Genomic DNA, 23,235 nt, shown 5'->3' with positions numbered 1-23,235 from the left:
AAGGGGTCAGATTTTTTTGAAAAGCATGCTGTTATCAGCAGAAAGCCAGCTAACACAAGAAGAGTAGGGTAGGCAATCAGCTTTTCTGCTGGTTTGGTATAAACCAGACTTTTTTTTTCCCCAAATACTGCAAGTCACTGAATTACTTCCAAGTGCTCATTTCCTGTTTGGAAATTGAACACAAGTGTATTCTTAGTCTAGTCTGCTTTTTTTTGTTTTACAGAACTTGCACACGAAACAGTAACAGTTGAAACTAACTTGGAATTTCCCATAATGAAACAGGCCCCCCAAAAGGCATGACTTGCCCTTCCTTGATCCTGCATATGTATGTTCCATCAGCTGTCAAGGTAGTTCTTGCAGGAATGCTAACCACGTTTCACGAACAACTCTTGCCACCAATTTAGGGGCAGATACAGAAAAACAAATACGGTTTATCCAAATGATACCTAGACTGATGTTTTAGAATACAGGTTGGTGTCTGGCATAGTAAATGCCTAGAGCATACACCCAAAACTACTCAAAAATTTTAAGTCAGCTGCTGTGGCCTGAGGGTTCACAACGTTCAGGTAAGTTCCTGACTTTTGGAAATGGAAAGATGGTTCCTGACTCTGCCAGCATTGATACATACAAGTTAACTGGCATGTTCTCCAGATGATTCTCAGACCAAGAGAAAAGACCACTTTTACGGATGGCTTCTACCAGCTACTGGCATATTGTTGAAACATACTTAGTCACTTATAGCTTGCATATAATAGCTTGACTTAAAGAACAACTAAAACTGAACTACACTAAAGAACAACTAAAACTTTGTTAACCATACCTTGCACCCTTGGCATACTTCTCATCTGAAATCAAACTATTTGCCAACCTAATCACATACACTGGTACAGTCTGCGTTTTAGAAGGTCAAGGAAAGCATTCATTTCTTTCAGACTGGGATAAGAACATAAAACCTCCTTCCTTTTGACATACACAGTTGAATAAAGTATTTCCTCTTGCACTGAGGTGCTTTTTGTTTTGTAAATTATTGCGAGGATGTGGAAAAAAAGTAAAGTCCTTTGTAAGACACCTCATGGAAGAGAAATGGGTCAGAGGGTGCAATACAGAATTAGATTAGGAATCCCACTAGGACTATAATTCAGCAGTTCAGTAATGGAGCTAACACAACACCCAAAAGAAAAGATCTAAAACATGTATATGTTAGATACAAGTTGTAATGTTCAAATAGCTGACTGGACAGAGGCACTAAGGAAAAGTTGAAAGAGAACAACTAGTTTATAAAGTTTAGCTTAAACGTACTTTCTAATACTGATCCAATCTATGTCAAGCAACACTGAAGTCTACAGCAAAGGCATAGCCTATAAGGAGGGACTATTTTGAAGGAAGAAACATCCTAGTTACCAGTTCCATTAATGGGATACACTTTGAACAGCTAACGTTTGGAAACAATAAAACCAATGCAGTATACCCATAAATATTACAGTGAAGCTTCAGGACTGGATTTCAGCACTACTCAGACCAACCAATATAGCTCACAAAGTCTCCTTTGTAGCAAGGACAACTGATGTCACCCAAAACTCTCATTAAATCTTTTTTTTTCCCGCCAATTTTTCTAGTGAAGGAGCTTTAAATTTGCCTCAAAACACCTACAAGTTCGGTCTTATTCACCCTACTGCAAGCTTTAATCTATGAAAGAAGCAACAGCTGGGGTTTCTGCCCATAATAGTCATAAAGCCTTAAAGCCACTGAAAACAGTTTTTAGAGTAGTTCTCTAAGATAGAGATAACAAGATCCTCAACTAAATTAACTAACAGCTTTTCAATTAATAAGGCAAGAAGCTAAAATACTTAAGCATGTCTAGAAACAGAAATGAAACAGACCGGAAGATGTATATCTGAAGTTAGCAATCACTTGTGTCTCTGCTGGTTTTTTCCTACCTCCTATTAATCCCTATTCTTATCGATAGCTTTTGTTTTGTGTTCAGCTTCTCATACTCCTCAGTCTCAATTAGCATGTTATTTTTACTCTGTAAGGCAGCGTAGCATCCTCTTTTCTCCATTATGTAATCATATCAGGGAATAAATTACTTCAGAGATTTCTGGAGTCCCTGCCCTGGACAAACCAGATTTCAAAGACCAAAAAGGTGTAGCTGGCATAACCAACGTGTTAGTGCCCTAAATGTCAGACCCCAACTCCTAACATGATCTAGTCCACAGCCAGTGAGGATATAACATCACACAGAAGGTGAAGCTTTAAAAGGCTACAATTACTTATTCTACCTTAACTCTTGGCACATGAAGCAAAGTTTGTTACTCATTCAAATACACTATATACTTACACTTCTTTCAAAGTATGCATGTTTACTGTCTTCTTCCAAACCCCTCTCAGAGAACAAAAGTAGACACTTCCAAATCAATACAAAAATAGAGTGAGATTTTTTTTTTAACTTACATAACTGGGTCGAACATATTGCGAATCTTTAGACATGGTGTCAAGCTGTTTGGCGGAGAATTTCTTCTGTCTAGATGAAATGCTATAAGATAAACAAATTTAATAGGTATTATGGAAGTCAATAAATACATCTAGCTAACCATTTGATACATTAAAAACAGAAAGGTATTACTCAAATTAATACTTTCATCCACATATGAAAAACCTTCAAGCAAATAAGTCTCCCAAGTCTTCTACCACACTGACAAAAGTGGATCATACCCAGTAATTGATTTTTTTTTTTTATATATTTATAACTTCTAGATTTAAAGAGATAATGCGTTCACTTATGTTTGGGCCATAGTAAATGGAAGGAATGGAAGGTATTTTAAATACTATGCAGTTAAAAAAAAGCGTTGGCATTGTGTCTATGTGAAAAGACGGATATTCTTAACATCTGGAGCAAATCTTTGGAGCTGCAGGTTAACCAGTTTTAAATACCTAATAAATTTTCATTTCTTCCACTTCCGGGGCAGTCTACTGTCCACTGGTCTAAGAGACAGGGAGATGCTTAGATGGATGTTTCATTGCATCTGTGTTTCAGTAACAACTGTCAAGTACCCCCTCTACAAGGATGGAGCTTGCATAACCCTAGATACTACACGCATGTTGAGAAACTTGAAAAAACACGAAATGAAATGCAGCAGAAGACACAACAGATGCAAGAAAAATGGAAATTAAAAAGTAACAGCAGAGTAACTCTTTCAAAGCTGAACAGTCCCATGAAATATCTAAGCTTCTAAAATGAATACTATCATCTTTCTAAAGTTCTCAAGTTCTCCCTCTGGGAGTCGCAACAGAAGATTGCATCGTAAGAAAAGGAATACAGGACCCTTCAGATTCAAATAAGGTACTTCCATGCCACGAGAAGGCCCAACAAAGCGCATAACCTGGTGAAACAACTTTCAAGGCTTGAAGGAAGTTTTACTTTGAAGATTTGGAGGTGAGTAGATGGAAGAGTTTAAACATAAGACTACAAATCTCAACAAGACGTAATGATGCACCAAGCTGAGGCTAATGCTTCTCCTTTTTCAGTCCCTACTTTGTTGAAGTTTGACAGATTCAAGATGTCACATTTCAAGTGTTAGAGGTCTAAGTTTTAGGCAGCAGTGCTTCTTACTGCTGACCTTTAAAAACAAAATCTTGGAAGTATACCCAACATATATGAACACCACTGCTCTTCCGTAATCCACCAAAAAACACCTATTGTCAATCACACAGAAGATACTGCATGTGAAAGGCAAGCACTAACCACGAGAAAGTTCACTGCCTGAAGATACAGCATAGATGACTTAGTTCTTACATAAATTTAAGGCAAAAAAAATAATAAAAAAACAAAACCCGAACATACAGTTACCAACTAGAAGTTAGAAAATGTGGGCTCTGAATCTAACCTTAACCTCCACAAATAACTAGAAATGCTCTAATAAGAGGATATACACACATTATCCAAGTCACCAACACCTACAATTGTCCAGTTTTTCTTGGGAATGTTTTTCTAAATATGCTGGTGACATTGCATCTATCTTTGAGCTGCCTATAGCTTAAGGACAAGTCCTTTTTTCAATAGCACATGGTTTTGTAAAGTTTTTTGCCCTTGATTAAAAATTGTATGTAGGGTATACAATAAAAACTTTACAGAACTAAGCAACATTGAAAAATAGATGGACTTACCTTACTCAGGTAGGTCGGCTCCAGCAGATCAAGGGAAGGTGAAATGTCACCAGCATATTGTACACTGGGGCACCACACCACACTGGAGAAGGTGATCTGGGGTAGCCTAGTCATGGACCTGGACCTGAAAAGGCGTGGGGTTGAGGAAATTATGTGCTGATTGTTAATAGCTAGGTTTATTCAGCACATCCTTTTAATCCAATGATAAAGAATGGTGAGATTATCTGCAGAGACCCTTGGCGCACAGGACCAACATTTCTGCGAAGTTGTTTTTGAACTCCAAAAAAACCACTGTAATTTAAGAAGGCAGCTAAGCTATGCAAAAATAGCCAAAAAAAATTTGTGTTTTAATGTAGATACCTATAAAACCAAGCTCTACCAGCTCCAATTTCTGATCATCTTCCAAACAAAAGCCCATGAGGATCTCAGGTGCTTACAAAAAGCTCCATCTATGTTGCATGGAAAAAATAACTACAGAAATCACTGATACGCAAAATAATTGCTACCATAGTAATAGGCATTAAAACGTATACCAGAAATCCCAGAAATCAGACTGAAATTGGAGGCTAAACAAAGAAACGGGCAAAGTACTGTACCTATGTAGCAAAATTCAAAATAGTGTAGTAAACAGATAAGCAGTGAAGTTCAAGAGATGTCTGTAACAATTAATTCTACTTCCTCCCCACAAAAGAGCAAGTTTCAGTTACTAGGTGACAAAACTATTCTGATCACAGTACTAGTTATTTAAAAATTTACACTGGCATGGAACATACAAAATATTCTCACAACAGAGTTCCTCCGAGTAAGAGCATATGCAAGCATTCTTGCAGGACAACAGTCTAAGCTAAATCATAACTCAGCATCTCATCTGTTGTTTCTTTTCTTGAATAGGTCTCAGCAGTTAAGATTACAAGCTGAGGGTGAAAAGGTGGATATGGAAAGAAAAATAAACAATTTTATACAGTAAACCAGTGACAAGAAAACATTTAGGACTTCCATAAATTCCTCTTCAGGACTAGCAAGAACCTTTAAGAGAATCAAGGAACTTTGTATCTCAATCATAATGTGCTTTGTTTTATGACCTTAAACTGAAGGTGACAGTATCATGGGCGTTCAGACAGCAGCCACTAATGGTGACCACTGTCAACAAGCCCTGTACCACTGTGACTGGAATATGTCTATGATGGAAGAAGGGGCAATTGCACAGACTTCAAAACGAACACCTAAGAAAATGTGGTACAGCTTGCTCTACCTCTTGATTCACTAGTGTATTATTGCAAAAAAGATTCCCTGTCATCTCCACCACGACTTATAAAACAGCCCAACAGATCTTTAGACGTGGATTTGATGCACATAAGATTGAAGACTTTCACAAGATGCAGATAAATACATTTGTGAGAAACAAATTTATTCACTTTAAGTCCCAGATCACTTATTTATGAAATAGTAACCCTTCTTATCAAAGTCAAGAGAAAAAAGATAAAATGCTTAGCTGAATGCACTGAAGTTATGCACTTTCACACAACACACAAGGTTCTTCATTAGAGAGAAAAGATATTGACATTGAAGTATTACTACTAAACGTTAAGAAAGGACAATGTGGCTGATGAGGTTTAATTCAGCTAAGTTCAGCTACAGAAAACTAACGTGGGAAGGATACAGCATTCTCCCTCAAGTATATTTTCCACAATTTTCTTGCAGTAAAGAGAGCCTTTTCAACATGGAGAAAGGATTGTATGCTCACAAGTGGGGGAGGAGGGCTATAGTTCACTCAAGGTAACAGATTATCTTGCATTCTGCAGGATGAAATATCACCCTAGATGTGGTAACCCAGGGTGAATCCAGAGGTTCAGAGAACCTTATCTCGTTTCCAGAGCTGTAAAGCAACTTTAGCTATCACTGTTAGTTTAGCTACTTTGCAGCTCACCCTACATATTTTTCCTTAGAGCTTCTGTCATTGAAGACATGCTTCTTTCAAAAGCAAATTCAACACTGAAAATATTTCTTTCACTGCTCTAATTAAACTATACTTAAGCATGAACAAGATTATTTTTGAATTGACAATTACCCTGTACATTTTTTTCAGAATACTGCTCATATTTGTCCATCTTACAGTGAGTTTACCTACCCATTCTTCTTTTGACAAGTATGTCAACCATACCAGTACATGGTATCTCACAGTAAGATCACCATCACCAGACAGACTGGAAAAAACAAAACACAAGCTATCGCTCGTGAAAGTACAGGCTGCACCCTGAAGGACTGAACAAAATGCAACACCACTTGAACTCTGGATGCTAACACAGATACAGCAGAGCCTAGATCCTCACACATGCTACATGTCCCATACTTAAAAGGCACGGTATCGTACATCAATAACCCAGCACACGTTGACAGGTCAATAGGCTTTCTTCTTCAATTGCACATACTCTTAAGTATTGTGTTCTCCTACAGACCTATACCAGGTCTCAAGGTTTTTTGTTTGTTTGTTTTTAACTGTGATGCTAACTAGGTACTAAGATGCACAGAAACCAAAAAACTTTGCTCCTTCAGCAACTCCCAGGCTCTTCTGTTACTGCCAAAGTATACAATTTCAACTCTTCAAAGGCTGAACTACAAATGTAACAAGGACTAGGAAAATAGCTGTTGAAAGAATTGAAACAGGATAGCACTTAACATATCCTATGCAGCAGTAAAAGCAAAGAAGGAACCTATCAAATATGTATTCTAGCTAAAAGCCACAGCTGACAGGTAAAACTATTCTGTCTACGTCTACAGTATGTGGCAGTAGGTATTAGATGGTCAGATTCATATGATACCTAACACTAGCTACTATAGTAGCTTTCTAAGACATTTTGAAAGCTACAACTCCGTTGGAGTCTTGAATTAATATTTCATGTAGCAAAGCAGCACCTGGGCTATCACAACTGAGAAGTCTTCAGCCTGGATTTTCCTTCATGTGGATTTCTGATACAGGACAGAATTTTATGAAGTGATTTATATCTCAATCACACATGACAAGGAAAGTTGAGAGCGCAAATGAGTAGTAAATGAAAAATTCCAGAACTGGAGCATCATGGTTCACAGCCTGTATTGATGAATATACAACATAAAATATTCAGCACTGCAATATACATAACTTGCAGACACTATTCATTTTAAATGTCTGAAAATTAATCATGACAGTATTACAGAGATAGAACAGAAACAGCTGTAAACATCCACCACTTCTGCACTGTACCTAAAACACTCACATATCCCTGATAGACAAAGTCCTAGAAAAAAAAAAAGCTCAGCAACTCTCATAAAAAGTTACTACTCGCTTCTTACTAAAATTTTGAAAAACTGGAATGAGTGATATAGTTGTCACAGCAGAATGCTATGCTATTATTATTTCAAGACAGTGACTGCAAAACCTCAAGCCTGTAGTATTATTTACAAGGTTAAAAAAACCAGCTCGTTTCCAATGAATGATTAAAAATGAGAAATATAAAGCTAAAAACAATGGCATAACTTTGATATTTAATCATATCCCAACATAACATTTTGCAGAGAAGCAAGAAACTCAGACCCTCATCAAATAACACTTCAAGTATTTGCGAATGTCTCAAAAATATTTGCTGGTTTTGATGGGAAAGAATTGCTTGGTTTTGCTTTGAACATACAAAAAGCAAAACTTAAGACCCAAGGGATGAAAGCATACACGTAACATATGGACATGTACAAATGCCCCGGGACAAAACTGAAATGTTAGCAGTCCTTTTATTCAGGCAATCAGGTCTGCTTCAGTATAACTGTTCCAGGCCACAAAGAAGCTCCTTCTGTCTGGAAAGGCACTAATTACATTTGAAGAGGTCACTCTAAACTATACCCTCTTTTATAGGGAACAATAAAAATATTGTTTCTTACGAATAGAAATGTATACCAATAAAAACAAAAAGACTTAAGCTGGTTACTATATGCATTAGTTAAACCAAGATCAAAATTAGCATGCTCCAGAAGAGCATAAAACTAGAGTGTAATTGCTTGTCAGTAGGAATTCTGCTTAAGTGCCCAAAAAGGGCAAGAAGTCTGTTTGTTGTTTTTAACAAAGCTTCTTTCAACATCTAGTTCAATGTCATAGAAGTAACGCACGATCCAACCTTGGTAACATCCAATTAACAACGTAAGTTGAACTAAAAACTGTAGAAGCAGCAGCTCCTCCTTCCCTTGCCATCAAAATAAGCCACCAAATTTATAAACTAGGATTCCGCACAGAGCTTACAACAGTCACACTGATGGAAGAATACAGAGTTCAAGAAGAACATAATATGCAAGACAAATTCTTTTACTCTCAAGATTTAAACAATTGGCAAAGATTTCACTTCAAACATTTAACTTCCCCACTCAGATTTTGATAGAAACAATCATTCTTTTATGTTGCAACCCAAATTCAAGACTTCTGGCTTAAGTTTTCCGTTGACTAAAGCTTAACATGAAAAAAAAAAGAACTATGAAAAGATGACCACGGCAGACAAATGCAGCTCACTGGATTCTTGCCACTTGGCTCCATGATAAAGTTTAAGTGACAGACCATCACGAAATTCATGACAGCCTCCTCTAATAAAGCAAGTGCTTTTTTGTGCCAAAGAGCTTGAAGTATGAATGCAGAATAAGGAGAACCAGAACACTGCTAGGAGATGCTCAAAATCTACAATCTGCTGATTGAGAAGTCTTATATTTTGAAAGGGAATCTACTGGGATATGTACACTGCTCTTCCTCCAAACTTTGTCTTAAGGCACTTGACCGATAACTAAATGGGAGGAAATTCTGGTCTAAAAGCTCTGATTTACCTACTGTCAGATAAAAATGATTACATAATTTCCAATGAGCATAAGGGATGTCAAAATTCAGCCAATTAAAAGAAAGGACTTGGGTGGGTTTTTGTTTGTTTTTTAATTCATGGAAAGGAACAAGGAACTCATTTTGCCTGTATACCCTTAGTTGTAGTAGAAAAGCTTATTTTGCTTGAAAACAAGGCAGACGCTGAATGCACATAACAAGTAAATCTACTGAATGAGATGACAGAAAAATGGTACAGTTCATAACGATAGCTGAAGTTATGAGAGAAAATGTCTTCCATTCTCAAGTGACAAAATACCTCTTAGAAGTTAGAAGCAGAAATTAAAACAATTATATTTGCAATACCTTGGCCTTGCCACACTTTCGATGGTATTACTAAGATTTTGTCGCATGGTACAGAAGGTTGCATCCATTTCCATACCAAGAACTCAGCATCACCTATTCTTTGTGTCTCCATGTGAATTCTAGATTCATTTGCTGCAAGAAAGTCAACTGCTCTATTCCAGACTTTCTTCATTTTCCTCCTTAAAAAATGAAGAAAGAATTACAATGTTAGCATTATAGCAACCTGCACAGCTGACATCCATCACTTAAAAGAAAACCAGTGTTTTTTCCCCAGACGTATACAAGAACATTACACCATGTAACCTACTAACATTAAATTAATTGACCAATTTGGTTTTTACTAAGTTATATGCTTTATCCCATGCAATAAAATTCAGTATGTATAGCGGGTACATACCTTTCCTGAGATGGTATTAGAGAATCACGCACATGTAAAACAGGCATATAAGGCTGCAAGTCTTTATTTTCAGAACATGCCTCACTGTGACTTCTTAGAACATCTGAGAACACCATAAGAAAAACATATAACTATGTAGTTTATACAAAGAAAAATATCAATTGTGACTATGAACAGCTACTCCAAAGCCCCCTTCCAAATTTCAGTAATTTATAGTTTTGAAGCATTTTTACACCTAACCATGCTGAAGGCAAATCAAGAAAACTACCCACACATCCAATGCCTCCAAGTACCCCCAAAAGAACTTTGGAACACAGGAAAAACAGTTCTTACAGTTATTCGATTGCTACTTTTAATTGCTAACAAAGACAGCCACCTTTGGAAATCAAGTGCTTTCCCCCTACCCCAACAAAACTTGACTGACAAAAAAAGTATGAAAACGTTAAAGCAAGAAAACAGCTCTACTACCTCTGTATTTATGATGACTGTCATAGCTGAAAGTAGTACAACAATTTAAGTAAAAATACATCCCCCAAAATAGCACTAAAAGCTATGAACACAAACTACTAAAACCACTGTAGTTTGAAGTGGAAAGGCAGAATATCAGAATTCAACCATGCGTTCTGTTTTAGCAACATTTTTAGGCGTTGGTGTTTTGCATAGAGATTGCTTCCTGTATCTGTTTTGTCTTTCAGCATTGTCGCCACATCTAGTCAACACACATCACATTTGTAGTTCTTTCAATATAGATAAAATACTGCCATGCCAACATGGATTTATTATAGCTATTACTTAGATTTAAATCTCCATAAGAAAAACTTTGATTAGGTTTAATGCACAATGTATAAAAAACCACAAAGCAGGCATTTTTCCAAGAGCTGCCACAGCATGATGACAACTGAACAGGCAGAAAACCCAATTGATTGAATTAAGGCAAGTACTTTGAAAGCTTATACAGTGCTGATACATCACATAAGAGAATAAAGAAGCCATACCTATGATTTTTACCACCATATCATACATCTGCCTTGTTTCCTCTTCCTCTTTTGCCCAACGATATTTCATGTAGTGCAAGACTCCCCAAACCATTGCTACACCTGCATTAAGATGTAAAACACTCTTTAAACAGTATTAGAACATCAGTTATTTAACAAATTTTACACCACATATTTCGAAGGTCAGTTGAACTAGCTAGCATTTTAAATTCAAAATTCAAAGCTAGTGATGCATACTGTACTTGCTGTCAGTATTTTTATATTTTACTAGCATAGCAACACCAACTCAACCTTTGAAGAGCAGCTACCTTTACGAAAATGTTTAATTATTTTAACAATAGCCTGGTATCCAATTGGCATTACTGGGGTTTGAAATTTAACCTGTTTGTGATGAAAAGCACTAAAATAATTACTTTGGAAAATTCAAAATCATATTAAAAGTTGTATAAATTCGCAATTCAGAACATGTTAAGATTTAAAAATGCATAATATTCACTAACTTAAGGACAAGTCACATGCTTTATTTATACAGGTCAAAACTAATTAATTTGGACTGCTTCAGTTCAGCTACAAATTTGTATTTCTTGCAATGATAAATGTTCCTTTTCTATTAGTTTAAAGATTATTCCCCAAAAAGGACAATCTAGTTAAGAAGGCCAACAGCATAAGCTTAAAATCAAAATCTTATTTCTTGCATCTCAAACTGAGGGCACCATTCACCCATGGTTTCAAGCAAAAAATACCTACACAAACAAATTGTAGCTGCATAGTTTGCTTCATTCCCCAGTGATCACACAGCAGTGTTAACTGACAGCTAAAAAGAGACTGAGGGACATCATCACTTTAGGCCAAAATGGCTATTAATTAATGAAAATAGATCCAGCTTTTACACAATGCTCCATTTCTGGAAAGGTACTTCATATTCATCTCAAATACAGATGAGAAAGTTGGAACACTGAGCAATTTGCTCAGCATGACTGATGAGACTGGTGGTTGACTCAGATACTAAGTTTTGTCTCCACATTCCAGTGCAGCTCGTACCCACTATTATCAGGAAGATAGACATTTGGGTCAGCTTGCCTTCAATTATTTTGGTTTGTCAGAAGGCTAGTGAAGGGGGTCTTCTATTCTTAACTACGAGGTCGTTAAAATACTGGAATAAATGATCCCCTGAATATTCAACACGTACATGAGATCAGTTCTGCATCTTCAGTATTTCTAACTGGCCACACAGAAATGACTGAAGTGCTTACGCTCAGCTGGACCACATCATTATCCTGAATCATTTTGAATATAGCCAAGAACTAAATACACTTGAAACTACTTGAAACTTAACTAGAGAACTATCACAGATTAAATGAGGAAGTCTTAATGAAGGATTAAATACCTTTTCTACAACAGAGACATACAGGTAAGAATTTTTGGAGACAACCAAGTAATTCAACTTTTCCTAGAAGAAGAAACGTAGCTACAGAGAAGACGATTTTTCTCAAGTTCACAAAACAACAGTGAAATAGCCTCAAAATTAAGGCCATCACATCTTTTCCCTGAGCTTTTTCCTCCCCCAAAATCCATTCAATTTGAATTTTTTTAAATGCAAACGATACTGCTTTGGCAGGAAAAGGCCAAAGTTCCCAGAGAAGGGATTGGTTCAGCTGACTACAGTGAAAGATGATAGCAAGTAATGTGAAAATATAGTGGTATGAAAGTGCAAAACAGACTGTGTTGTAACCAGGATAGTGACAGAAGCTCTAAGTCGTATGGCTGAATAAGAATTTCCAGTAAACATGCTACTCTTTCCACCATGAATATACACAAGTTATAACAAAAAGGTGATTGTTTAAACAACTTACCCAAGAGCAATATTGATAATCTATGAGTTACATTAATAAACGCACGGCGAAAACGACACCTGAAAGACATCTTTGGACTAGTGGATTCCAGGTACTTCACATCTGTCGCATTAATGACATCCATCTCATTAGGGTCACTGCCAATACACCTGTTAAAAAATATATGGCATTTACAAAAGAGGACACGGTCTGTCAGAACACACTTTTACAATAAAGACCACTTACTTTATGCCAACATCTTCCCCACTATTCAAGATCCATTGTAGTGCTGTGTTAAGTACACTTTCATATTCTGGATGTAAATTCTGTCAAAAGACAAACATTAGTGAGTAGTTCTCTAAATAACCAGAAAGTTACCATGCCACAATAAAATACAGATACTGCACAGATTAGTAGTCAAACCTGTGTGGCTTTGATCTTGAAGCTTCAGTTTTTGCATAACTGTTCAATAGGCAAAGCAAATCCATACATGCTAGGAGCAGCTATGGGACTTACTAATATTCTTCAAATTAAGGACTATATGAAAACTCTAGTCATGATCACACTTTAAGAATTCTAACCTACAGAGGAAGACTAACATACAGAGGAAAAATATCCAGCCACTAGGCGGTGCTCATTGAAAATCTATTTCAGGAATAAAACTCAAACTAGACATAAACTTAGCTGAAAATAGCTCCTAAAAAATCAGCTGAGGTAATTTTTTAAATGATTTTCCTCAAGCTTCTTAACTGGCATTTTCAAATAATCTTATGTTTGTAGCTCAAGAACTGATATCGCTACATAGGAATTTACATATTTAACTGCTATCAGTTATCACAGGAGAACATTCACTGCAACCTGAGCAGCGCCTCCAGAGTTCACCTTACATCCTTTTGTATAAAAAGGAAAGCAAAATAAGGTTACTGTATTTGAACTGAAGCTGTCCAGAAAGGTTTTATCTCCATCTTAATTTTTAATGAGGCTCAAAGGAAAGTCCTTAAGAAAAAAAATAGGAACAGCTAACTTATTTTCACTTTGAGGAGAAAAAAAAAAGTTCTATCACCAAACGCTGAAATTCTGCAAAAAATAATTGCATTTATACTCCCAAAATTAGGAACTGCAGAGTTAAATACGGTTTTGTATGAAGTGACAAATTTTCAAGTGACAGATTTTCATATGAAATTTGAATTTATAACAATTTTTTTTTAGCTCTGATAACTGGTATTGGTCTTGCCTATTGTGTTATCTGGCAACCACCTATTTTTTCATGTATTCCCAGAATGCACTGTTATTTTTAACAGATATAGAACATCATTGCCAATCCATAACTATAATCTGAAATAAACCAGTTTTAGCAGCTTCTTTGGGAAACTCTTAACATCGTTTCCTTTTTGTTTATTACATAAATGTTTGCCAAAATGCAGTATTTTTGTACATTTGTATATTAAAAGTCTTATCAGCTTAACTTCCTCCCCCAAAACATGCAAGTGGCTTCCTACTGAAGGGTAGTCTAATGCAGGCTAAAATAAACTCTACAGCTACTAAGAAAAGACAAGAAATCATCTTTTATTTAGGGAGGAGGGAGGCGGGGCAGAGATATCCTAATATTGCAGGCCTACCAAATTACCATAAAGGCCCTTCTGGACCGTTTCTATTTACGGAAACGAGTGGTGTCCCATACAGCTGCTGCCTGTCAGGATCACTGCAGACCCGTGCTTCAGCCTCTTCTCCCAAAGAAAAGACAGTATCTTTTCCTACTAAGAGCTGAAAAATTGTCTCAAAATATTGCATACCAATTCCTGGAGAAGCTTCTAGAAATTTGAGTTTCATAAATTTTTTTTGTTGGTCAACAATCTCCATCAAATGACGTTATACCCTGGTGTTTTAACTAAAGGGGGAAAACAACCTTCATGACACTGAAGCACTGTACCTACACTTGCATTGCAATTAAGCCAGTTTTTCTGTTTCCCTTCCCTTTTCCACAAAATCTTCGTATCTCACAGAGTAAAAATGGTAAGTAGCATGTATTAAAGAAGTCAATTATAAACACTTCTGAATAACACTTGACTTAGTATCGAATGTCAGTCACTACATTAAAGTGAAACTACACTAATACGAAACCAGACAGTAAAATTTTAAGTTATACAACTCTTAGATATAACCAATGAAAAATACTGCAATTGCTTACTTTTAAATATGCAGCTGCCTCCTGGACGGTAAGGTTCCTTTGAATAGAGCTTCCACATTCATGTTCCCCTGGTAAAAATAAAATTGTTTATTTTGATCACCTTATTTCTGCACTATATAGAATAAAATCACCTAACACAAGCTAAAGGTTAATGTAATCTACACAAGCAGTAATAGCTAAATAATTCTTTAAAAATATATGGAAAAAACTCAGAACGAAGTGCACCCCCCCAATGAAAAAAAGATTGTCACAGCTAATAACGTATACAAATAACATCAATACAAATTCATGTGATCAGAAAATATACACCAATATTTACACTGAAATTAGAACAAAAGATTGTATGAAGAACAATCAAAAGAATTAAAAAGTACCCTGACTCAACTTCTTCCAAGTAATTTCCATTTACTTTGAAACATGTATTAGCTATTAAACCAAGTTAGGTCTAGTTCTATCATATCCACAGCAGTATTTCCAGCACTATGAATTTACCACATTTCAGTTTGCTCCAAGTTACCACAGTAATTCATCGCCTTCCTGAACATGCACAACATACCAATATGCCCCCAAACTGCTGGTTTTACCATCTAAGTATTTCAGAAAGTCTGCAGAGGCAGTCAAGAAATAAGGCACAGTCAATCTTCACAGCCACATGCCATCTTCTTCCTGATTTACTTTTACTTAACTGAAGGCATCCGATTTATGCAAAAAAAAATCTGGTGACAGTCATGCCAACCTAAAGTCACACAGAAAAGGCGAAGGTCTAACACCCGTTTTATCTAACACTAGGCTGGTAGTTCTGAAAAACTGTCAGAGAATGGCAAATCCTTTTTTTCTTGATCTCTAAAAAAATTCTTACTGCCTGTTCCTGCAATTTTACTGTGCTGAAACAATAGAAATGAAAGCCAGCCTGTCACTGAGTCAGGGTTAGGCCTACCTTACCTCCCTGATTCCATACCAAATGATCATTCCCAGCACTACAGCAATGCTAGGAAAGTTTGTATTTTGTATATGCATGAGTATCTTAAACTTTTGCTTACACTCTTAAAAAGTATTTAAAGTTGAAACTATTCCAGACAGGATTACCCTTTAAATGGAGAACTAGAGATATTTACTACCAACACATCCAAGGCAATCTGACAAAATCAGCAAACATTAGCAAGTTATGGGAAAGTATCTTCACTTCTCATTCACCGTAGTGTTCCACAAAAATACATATTTTTTATGAAGCACAAGTCCTTTGCAGACTGCTAAAGTGATGTTCTGTTTAATACACTTTAGACAACTGAATTTTGCCTTGCAAGCATATCACCATAGTAGGGATGTGCTTCTACTGCTGGGTTACAGTTTTTAGGAGCGCTCATATGTTCTCTGGCCTAGAACTAAGCTTCCCTGCTTGTGTACATTTTCAATCAAACACTGAGCAGAAGAGACACTATTTTAAAAGTTGTTTCACTTGATAATTAGCACACAACATCTGAGACTTAGTCAAAGCTCCTCAGGTCTACTGTGACAGTAAAACTGCAGAGGTCACTGGTGAATACTGACAGCACCTTTGCAAAAAAAAACCAACACTAAATTTAGAAGTCAGCACAGGAATTGGAGTTACAGGTTATTCTCATAAGGAATTTAGGTAGACATTCACAGAATAACACTGGTTTTGTGCTGCATTAACGCTACAACCTGCACATTTACATGTGCCGTCATTTCATGTTTCAAGATTAGCAAATTTGGGAGAACTATACCGTATTCATAGTCTCTGGTATAAACATAGGTTTAGCTGTAGAACAGATGGAGTGACTGCAACAAAACCAAAACGTATCTCTGTAGAAGCCTTACGTATGATCACACCCAGCTTTTAAGTTCTATGACATTGACATGTCTGATACGTACTCATTCATTTACGCTTTCTTTGTGTTTGGTAAGACCTCAAGTCTTGAAGCATGTCAGTCATATTTTGACTTAACAAAACAGCTTGGGGGAGCAGGAGGAAGAAACCCTTCTGCTAAGGAGTTTGGGGTTTTGGGGGGGTTGCCTAGTAAGAATCTAGGTAAGTGGGAAAGCCCAAGTATGAATCGAAACAAGAAACAGTAAAAAGGATGATGTTAATACACAGAAAGAAAAAAAAAAGCAATCAGAAGACAAGATTGTGAAAAAAACATTCTTAAAACAAGCTGCAGGATTCATCTTAGATTTTCACTCTTATGAGAACACAGCACTACACCTTACAAGCAGACAAAAGCTCCCTTAGATGCAGACTAGACTATTTTAATAGTTTTAAATTCTAATCTTCTTTGCCTCCTTCCAGGAATTACACTTATGCAGCATGCAGCCAACACACTGACTTCACAGCTTCTCGTCTCATTTTTAAAAAGCCAGCAGACAGTTTCTTCACAGTACTGCTTTTGAATTTTTTTTTCCTGACTATACTCCCTCTGAGCAAATTTACCCCTTAAAAATGGTTTTGCTGCTTGAGATCTGACAAAGTTTAAGGCCCATCAGTTCAAATTACTCACACACAATCACAGGGGAAAAAAATAAATAAAAATGTCACTTTCATCCTGCCTCTCACTCCTGATACCAGAAAGCAAATCAGAGTCATGTAGATTGAGTCCTGTACAAAAAGCTGTTGGAGATGCAGTTCTCATTCTAACTCACCTATTGCTGGGAACCATTTAAAGCTTTCTTCTTAGAAACTCATGAATTTGAAAGCCTGCAGAAAGTTAGGCAGTTCACAAGTCAGACAACCTTCAGCTTTACTGCAAACAGCTGGATATTCCTGTATGCCATTTCTGTCGCTCCTTTAGCTAGTACTTCTGCAAATGAAGGCTTATTTCGAATTACTTTGGTGCAACCATTAACCACTTGGCTTGGAAACCCACTTTCCATAGTCTGAGCCAAAAATGTTTCCTAACTGTTCCATTTGAGGCCCTATATCCAGGAACAAAACTGAAGCTGGGCAAAAATCTTCACACAGATCTCCTGCAAGACCTATCTGAGCACTTTCTAAAAGAGCTCCTCTGTTGCCATTCTGCCAAAATGCCTCTTGCAAGCTTAGGGAGCACAGACCTTCCTGCTCAGTGTTTTCTTGGACACGCCACTTCAGTTTCAAGTGCCATCAGAGAACGGTTCCAGTTGCATTTGTACGGAGGTGATGCAAGTAGCACATATCCCAGCAACGATCACAAAATTACCTTTTAGCTTATGTTAATGCCCTTGTGCAAGCCATGTAACTTGGATTCTTCTCTTAGAAATTTTAAGAAGAAGCAATTAAAGCCTCAGCTCTAAAAAGGCATTTGCCTATGCTCAAAATTGCTTTCAGGACAAGAGAGGAAGTGAAATTGTCTTTTTCATACAAAGTAGAATATTTAAAACTGACTTTCATTTGGGCATCTAGTTTAATTGACAAACTGCAGCATGCACAGTTAACAGAAGTATTCAGTTGTAAAATGTTTGCTTTATAATGTAAACCGATCCCTTCAAGTACCAGAACCAAAACAGAGTGGAAAGCTAAGACTTTAAGGAACCCAAGAATTTAACGCAGAACTCTATCTGGTATCTTGAGGCGACACAGTCAACCACTACAAAAAGCAAACAGCTTAGAAAGCAGTTGTTTAGCAGATCGCCTGCTTAGAGGTTAAGCAGCAGGCCACTGAAGTGGGTAGCCAAAAAAACTAAGAGAAGAATAAATGTTGTGAGAATACCTGATCTCCCAAAGGCAAATTCAACAGTCTAACACTGAGGAGCATCAGAACTTGCTAAATGGTCTTTAAATCACTCCAAAAAAAACCCACAGCAAAACATCAATAACCTGAAGAACTGCAGATTAAGGAGAGTGACAGAACAGAAAGCCTGAGACAGCAATCAGATACAGTAGCTAACACTTGAAATTAACGTTAAGGATCAGATGATGTTTTTTCAGGATTCTCCTCCAGCCACAGGTTTATCGGTAAGCCTTATCACCTACCGAAGTCTAATTCGCCCCACATCTCAAGGACCTCTGCTGTCCTTTAGCACAGAAGAAAGCCATCTGAATCTGACAGAGCACTCTGTGCAGAATGCCAAGCAGAAGCAGCATCTTACTAAGTAAAAATTCTTTGTGTACAAGAAAATAGGGTCATATCTGTAGGTAGCTGCTTTTTGTGGGTACGGGGGTTAGGCTTATTCGTTCTGTGCCCCTGACTGAAAGTGGATGTGACTTATTGAAGACTCACCATGAAAGACAAAAACATCCAGTAATTAGACTTCCCTTAGGCATGTATTAATTTAAATAAAGCACAGATTTTATTTTAGGACAAAGTGTTAGGTACGGAACTATACAAGATCTCCAAAAAGTTGTTTTTAAGAAAGAACATAAACCTCAACCCAGAACTGAATGAGTAGATTCTGCTTCTCCCTGCAGTTTCTTTTGAGGTAGGCATTACTCACCAAAGGCTTGGCAGACTAATAATTCTGAAAACAGGGATGCATTAAGGGCAATCTATTTTTATACAGGATAATTAAATCATTTTACATAATATCAGAGCACCACAGTACAGAATAGGCAGCTCCAGTTGGAACATAGCATATTAAGTCACATAAAAAAAATAATTGTTACCCTGACTTTTTCTTCCCTCAAACAACTTTTGTGTTTCATCTTTTATATGAAAAGCCCCATCATTTGCTCTCCAATTGAAGTTGACAAGGCAAGAAACTACCTCAATAAAAATTTAAGAAGCCTAATTAAACAAAGAGGGCTACAAACCAAATTCTGAACTGGCCTTCTTCATGGTAATCCAGGACACTGAATAAAGCCTAACAGAAGATACTAATGCAAGTTTCCATCCCTCTTTTCTAATACTAATAGTTATAACATGAACAAGTGATTCATAGCCAAGTACAAAACGAGGGAAACCTTTCCAAGTATGTGACAGAGAGACCTGAAGAGAAGCACTTTAGTAAAACTATATTCCCCTACTCCTCTATTCTGCAGTGCTGCACTACGCACAAGATCAACACTCTTAAACCCTGCATCTCTCTGGCAGCCTTCTGTGTTTTATGACTTTTAAGCAGCTTCCACCTATTGCGCCAGGTCTACATCAACGCAGGACTGAAAGATGGATGGCAGGCTCCTTTCTCTGATACCTTAATGATACCTGGCACTGAGGATAATTTATTGATACTCAGACAGAAGTCAAGTCATTCTTCAGACTGTGCGAAAGCTACTCTGCTGAGCAACCAGGTAATCTTACAATATGGTTTCAATCTGGGGGATCATCTCACCAGAAGGCATGGTTATATTTTTTGAAGGTAAGTGTTAGAGATTCTCCTGGCCAGGAATAGACTAACAGGGACTAATGCATCTTTGAGACCTAGGGAAGAAAGCAGTCAATCATCTCGAAGCATATAAACTCTTTTTTGTAAGACAGACACGTGTATTTATGTATATTTAAATAGATGTACAGCCCCATAAATAAATTCCAGCTAATGAAGAAAATTCACTGTCCTTCACAGACATGAGAAATGTCAAACCTTCAAAATGTCAAACCTGTCAAACCCATGCCAAACCTTTTTATCCAAGCAAATACATCATCTACTGTATAGCCACTGGAGGGCCAGATAACACTGAGGAAAGGGAAAGCTGTTATGTTCTCTCTTCAAGAGGAAAGAAAGTAGCATAATTCAGTACTTCCACTTCACACAACTCAGTGCTTTACTGCACACAGCTGTAGGTCTCATGTGATGTTCCTGCACACCACAGATTAGCTATGATAAATGATTAGCTAAGAAAAAAATCTTTTGGCCCCAATGACTTATAGCACAGAATTAATTACCACCATCTATTAAGTATGAAATAGTTGGATATAAAAAGATACCAAGACATAATTGAACAGTGAAAGATCAAACACTGCAAGGCACACACAGTCAGAAAGCTACAAGTTTAAAACTAAAGAAAATACTATTTTGCACACATTCGGGTAAAACATTCTAACACTACTTTGGGTTAAAGCAAAATGTAAACAAGGAGAAATTTGTGGATTTTGTCCAAACATCTATTTTATTCACCACAGATATTGTAAATACTCTGGAAACAAACACTTCTGCAGGAAGATTACTCATGCAATTTAAATTACAGAGCTGCTCAAAAGTTATAGATTTCCTATGTAGTCCTAGGCATATCAAATCATCAGCCTCATATCTGGGACAGCTGTTTCCACACTTTCACCCTTTGAGAAAGGTCTGTAGCACCTGATAATAGCGGATGCATAGAAAAGCCTTCTGAGTGACACTTGCTGTTGCTAAACTAATAGGTGGCACAAAGAACAGTAAGACTTAAAACCACACTGAACCACTGCCTTGTAAACGCTATATGGATTAAATAAGCAGAGATGAGAAATAAGTGGCTTAGTAAGCATGAAATAGATCCTGCTGTAACCCCATATTCACCAGATGTCAAAGCTATAAATCCAGTCTTAACTTTACCATTTCCCTACTGTGATGAGTAAATATATATGCAATTTAAAGCCGTGTTAATTATGACACTAGGCAAAAGCAAAACAGCTTTACTTTGAATACTCAGTAATTAATATTATGCCTAAACACCATCTCTAACACATTACTATATAGAGAACTTTGCATTAGTATATAATTAGTTTGGTTAAATTGCACTAATCTGTCTAACAAGGCAATCTTGTTTAACCACTACTGTTCATTGCATTAAACTTTTTTTTATTGTTGCAAAATAATATTTCAAGCATTTTTCCACTAGAATGAAATAACTACCTTTAAAAGACATACATACTCCTCATGACATACAGCAAATTTAAATCTTTTACTAACATCAGTTTAATAAAGCATTAAGACAAATCAAAAACCTTGAGATCAAAACACGCAGCCTATACCGTTAACTCAAAAATGTTGCAATGAAAGATGCTACAATGATGAAAAGGACACTGTAAGTAAAATAAGATTTCTGGTTTCCTGAAATGGAACTCTTAATGGTTATCAGGGCCCCAGAATATACCAATTGTTACAAATCACTGTCGGAGCATAGACTTCTCTGTACCTGTTACAATAACACTTAGTCACAATAATTTTTGTTACCTGCTACTTGTGCCAATTTATCATGAAGTGCATATAAGCTGTTCATCATGAGACTTATTTTATCTTCCTAGAATTAGAAAAAAATATTAACATTAGAATAAGCGTTACTAGAGACGCATTTTCTTCTACTTCAAATTTTTTTTTATAAATCATCATGATCTTTTTTTTTAATATATATACACACACAAGTGGAAAGCTATAATGTTTTACACATCAACAATGATGTAAACAATAGACTCTGAATCAAAGCATTTATTTACAATACAGGTATTTCAGATCCTGACAAGCTGAACTAGATTGCAGCCCAGGCTCCATTGGATCTCCAAGTTGAAACTGACAGCTCAGAAGGTTATTTACTATTTTTTGTTTTTTGAAAGCTGCTATGTAAAAATAAATTTTTAAGTTTTACTCTTAAAAACATGCAGTGACACTTCATGCAAACCACACTGGTGTATGTTATGGCCATATTCCCCACGTAAGATTCATAGAAAAGTTAGATTTTTTGCCATCTACCTTCAAACTACAGTAACACAATTTGGAAAAAAAACAGCAACAAAAATGTGATCTACACAACCTTGTTAATGCTTCCTGCATACACTGCTAGTATAAAAAGGCCTATTTCCCAGAACAAGGATGAAAATGAGATGTCCTAACTGTTACTTACAACAGAGTTAAACTTCTTTACCAAGACATTGAGCAGTTTCATTGAAATATAGGCAGAAACCTTTTGCATTAGAATGAATTATTCAAAACATGAAGACAAGGAACAAGCACTTATATACATCGAGTAGTAAATTTCTAAAAAGTTGCAGGTTTTTGTTTGTTTTTAAGTTGGCCCTGATACCTGGGGCAGACTCAAATGGCTGAGATATGAATAAAAACTTTATTCAAAGATATGCTAAAGTTTTCTACATCTGATTTTCCAGTTTTTATATCTGATCTTACTCACATTGAAAAAAATATATTTATTTTAGTATAACTCCCTGTTGCACTAGTGCTACATGACAACATTTTGCAATTTGAATGGCTCCCAATTATTTTCCACACCAAAACTGCTCCCAAAGGAAGAAAACTTCGTTTCATTGATCAGACATTTGATAAATTATTTCCCGTAGCCAATACCAAAAATTGCCAGCATTACCTCCCAAATTCTGGTCCTACAAATCCATCACTGAGATTAAACTGGTATTTCAGCTGGCACTCCCGAGGAAGTTAACCAACCTTGTTAACTCATCCCCTGCCTGGAAAATATCAGGCATGGCAGAAGAGGGAAATCAGTCCTCTACCACATGCATACACAAACAGCAGTGCTCTAAGGTCAGCTTGTTTGCCTGGGGGTACCTCAGAATTTACCCCACCAAATTTCATTTGTTCAGAAGATTCAGAAA

At 36.6% G+C, this 23,235-nt stretch overlaps 1 protein-coding gene across 2 annotated transcripts in view; it reads right to left on the bottom strand.

Annotated features, from left to right (window-relative positions):
- The window catches only part of LEMD3 (LEM domain containing 3), a 48,970-nt gene that overhangs the window by 5,393 nt on the left and 20,342 nt on the right, over positions 1-23,235 (bottom strand). The window contains exons 3-10 of one of the 2 annotated variants that reach the window (XM_080576648.1): positions 21,848-21,914; positions 14,765-14,832; positions 12,823-12,902; positions 12,598-12,746; positions 10,745-10,846; positions 9,750-9,852; positions 9,353-9,531; positions 2,452-2,533 (exon numbers count right to left, since the gene is read on the bottom strand). In XM_080576648.1, coding sequence (XP_080432774.1) covers positions 2,452-2,533; positions 9,353-9,531; positions 9,750-9,852; positions 10,745-10,846; positions 12,598-12,746; positions 12,823-12,902; positions 14,765-14,832; positions 21,848-21,914 — 830 coding nt within the window. The remainder of the gene's footprint in view (positions 1-2,451; positions 2,534-9,352; positions 9,532-9,749; positions 9,853-10,744; positions 10,847-12,597; positions 12,747-12,822; positions 12,903-14,764; positions 14,833-21,847; positions 21,915-23,235) is intronic. The other variant, XM_080576649.1, reaches the window with a different exon arrangement.

Source organism: Anser brachyrhynchus, assembly GCF_964034855.1.
Source record: "Anser brachyrhynchus genome assembly, chromosome: 1".
Classification (NCBI taxonomy): Eukaryota; Metazoa; Chordata; class Aves; order Anseriformes; family Anatidae; genus Anser; species Anser brachyrhynchus.
Note: the sequence above shows the minus strand (reverse complement) of the source record. Positions and strands in the feature narration are given on the sequence as shown.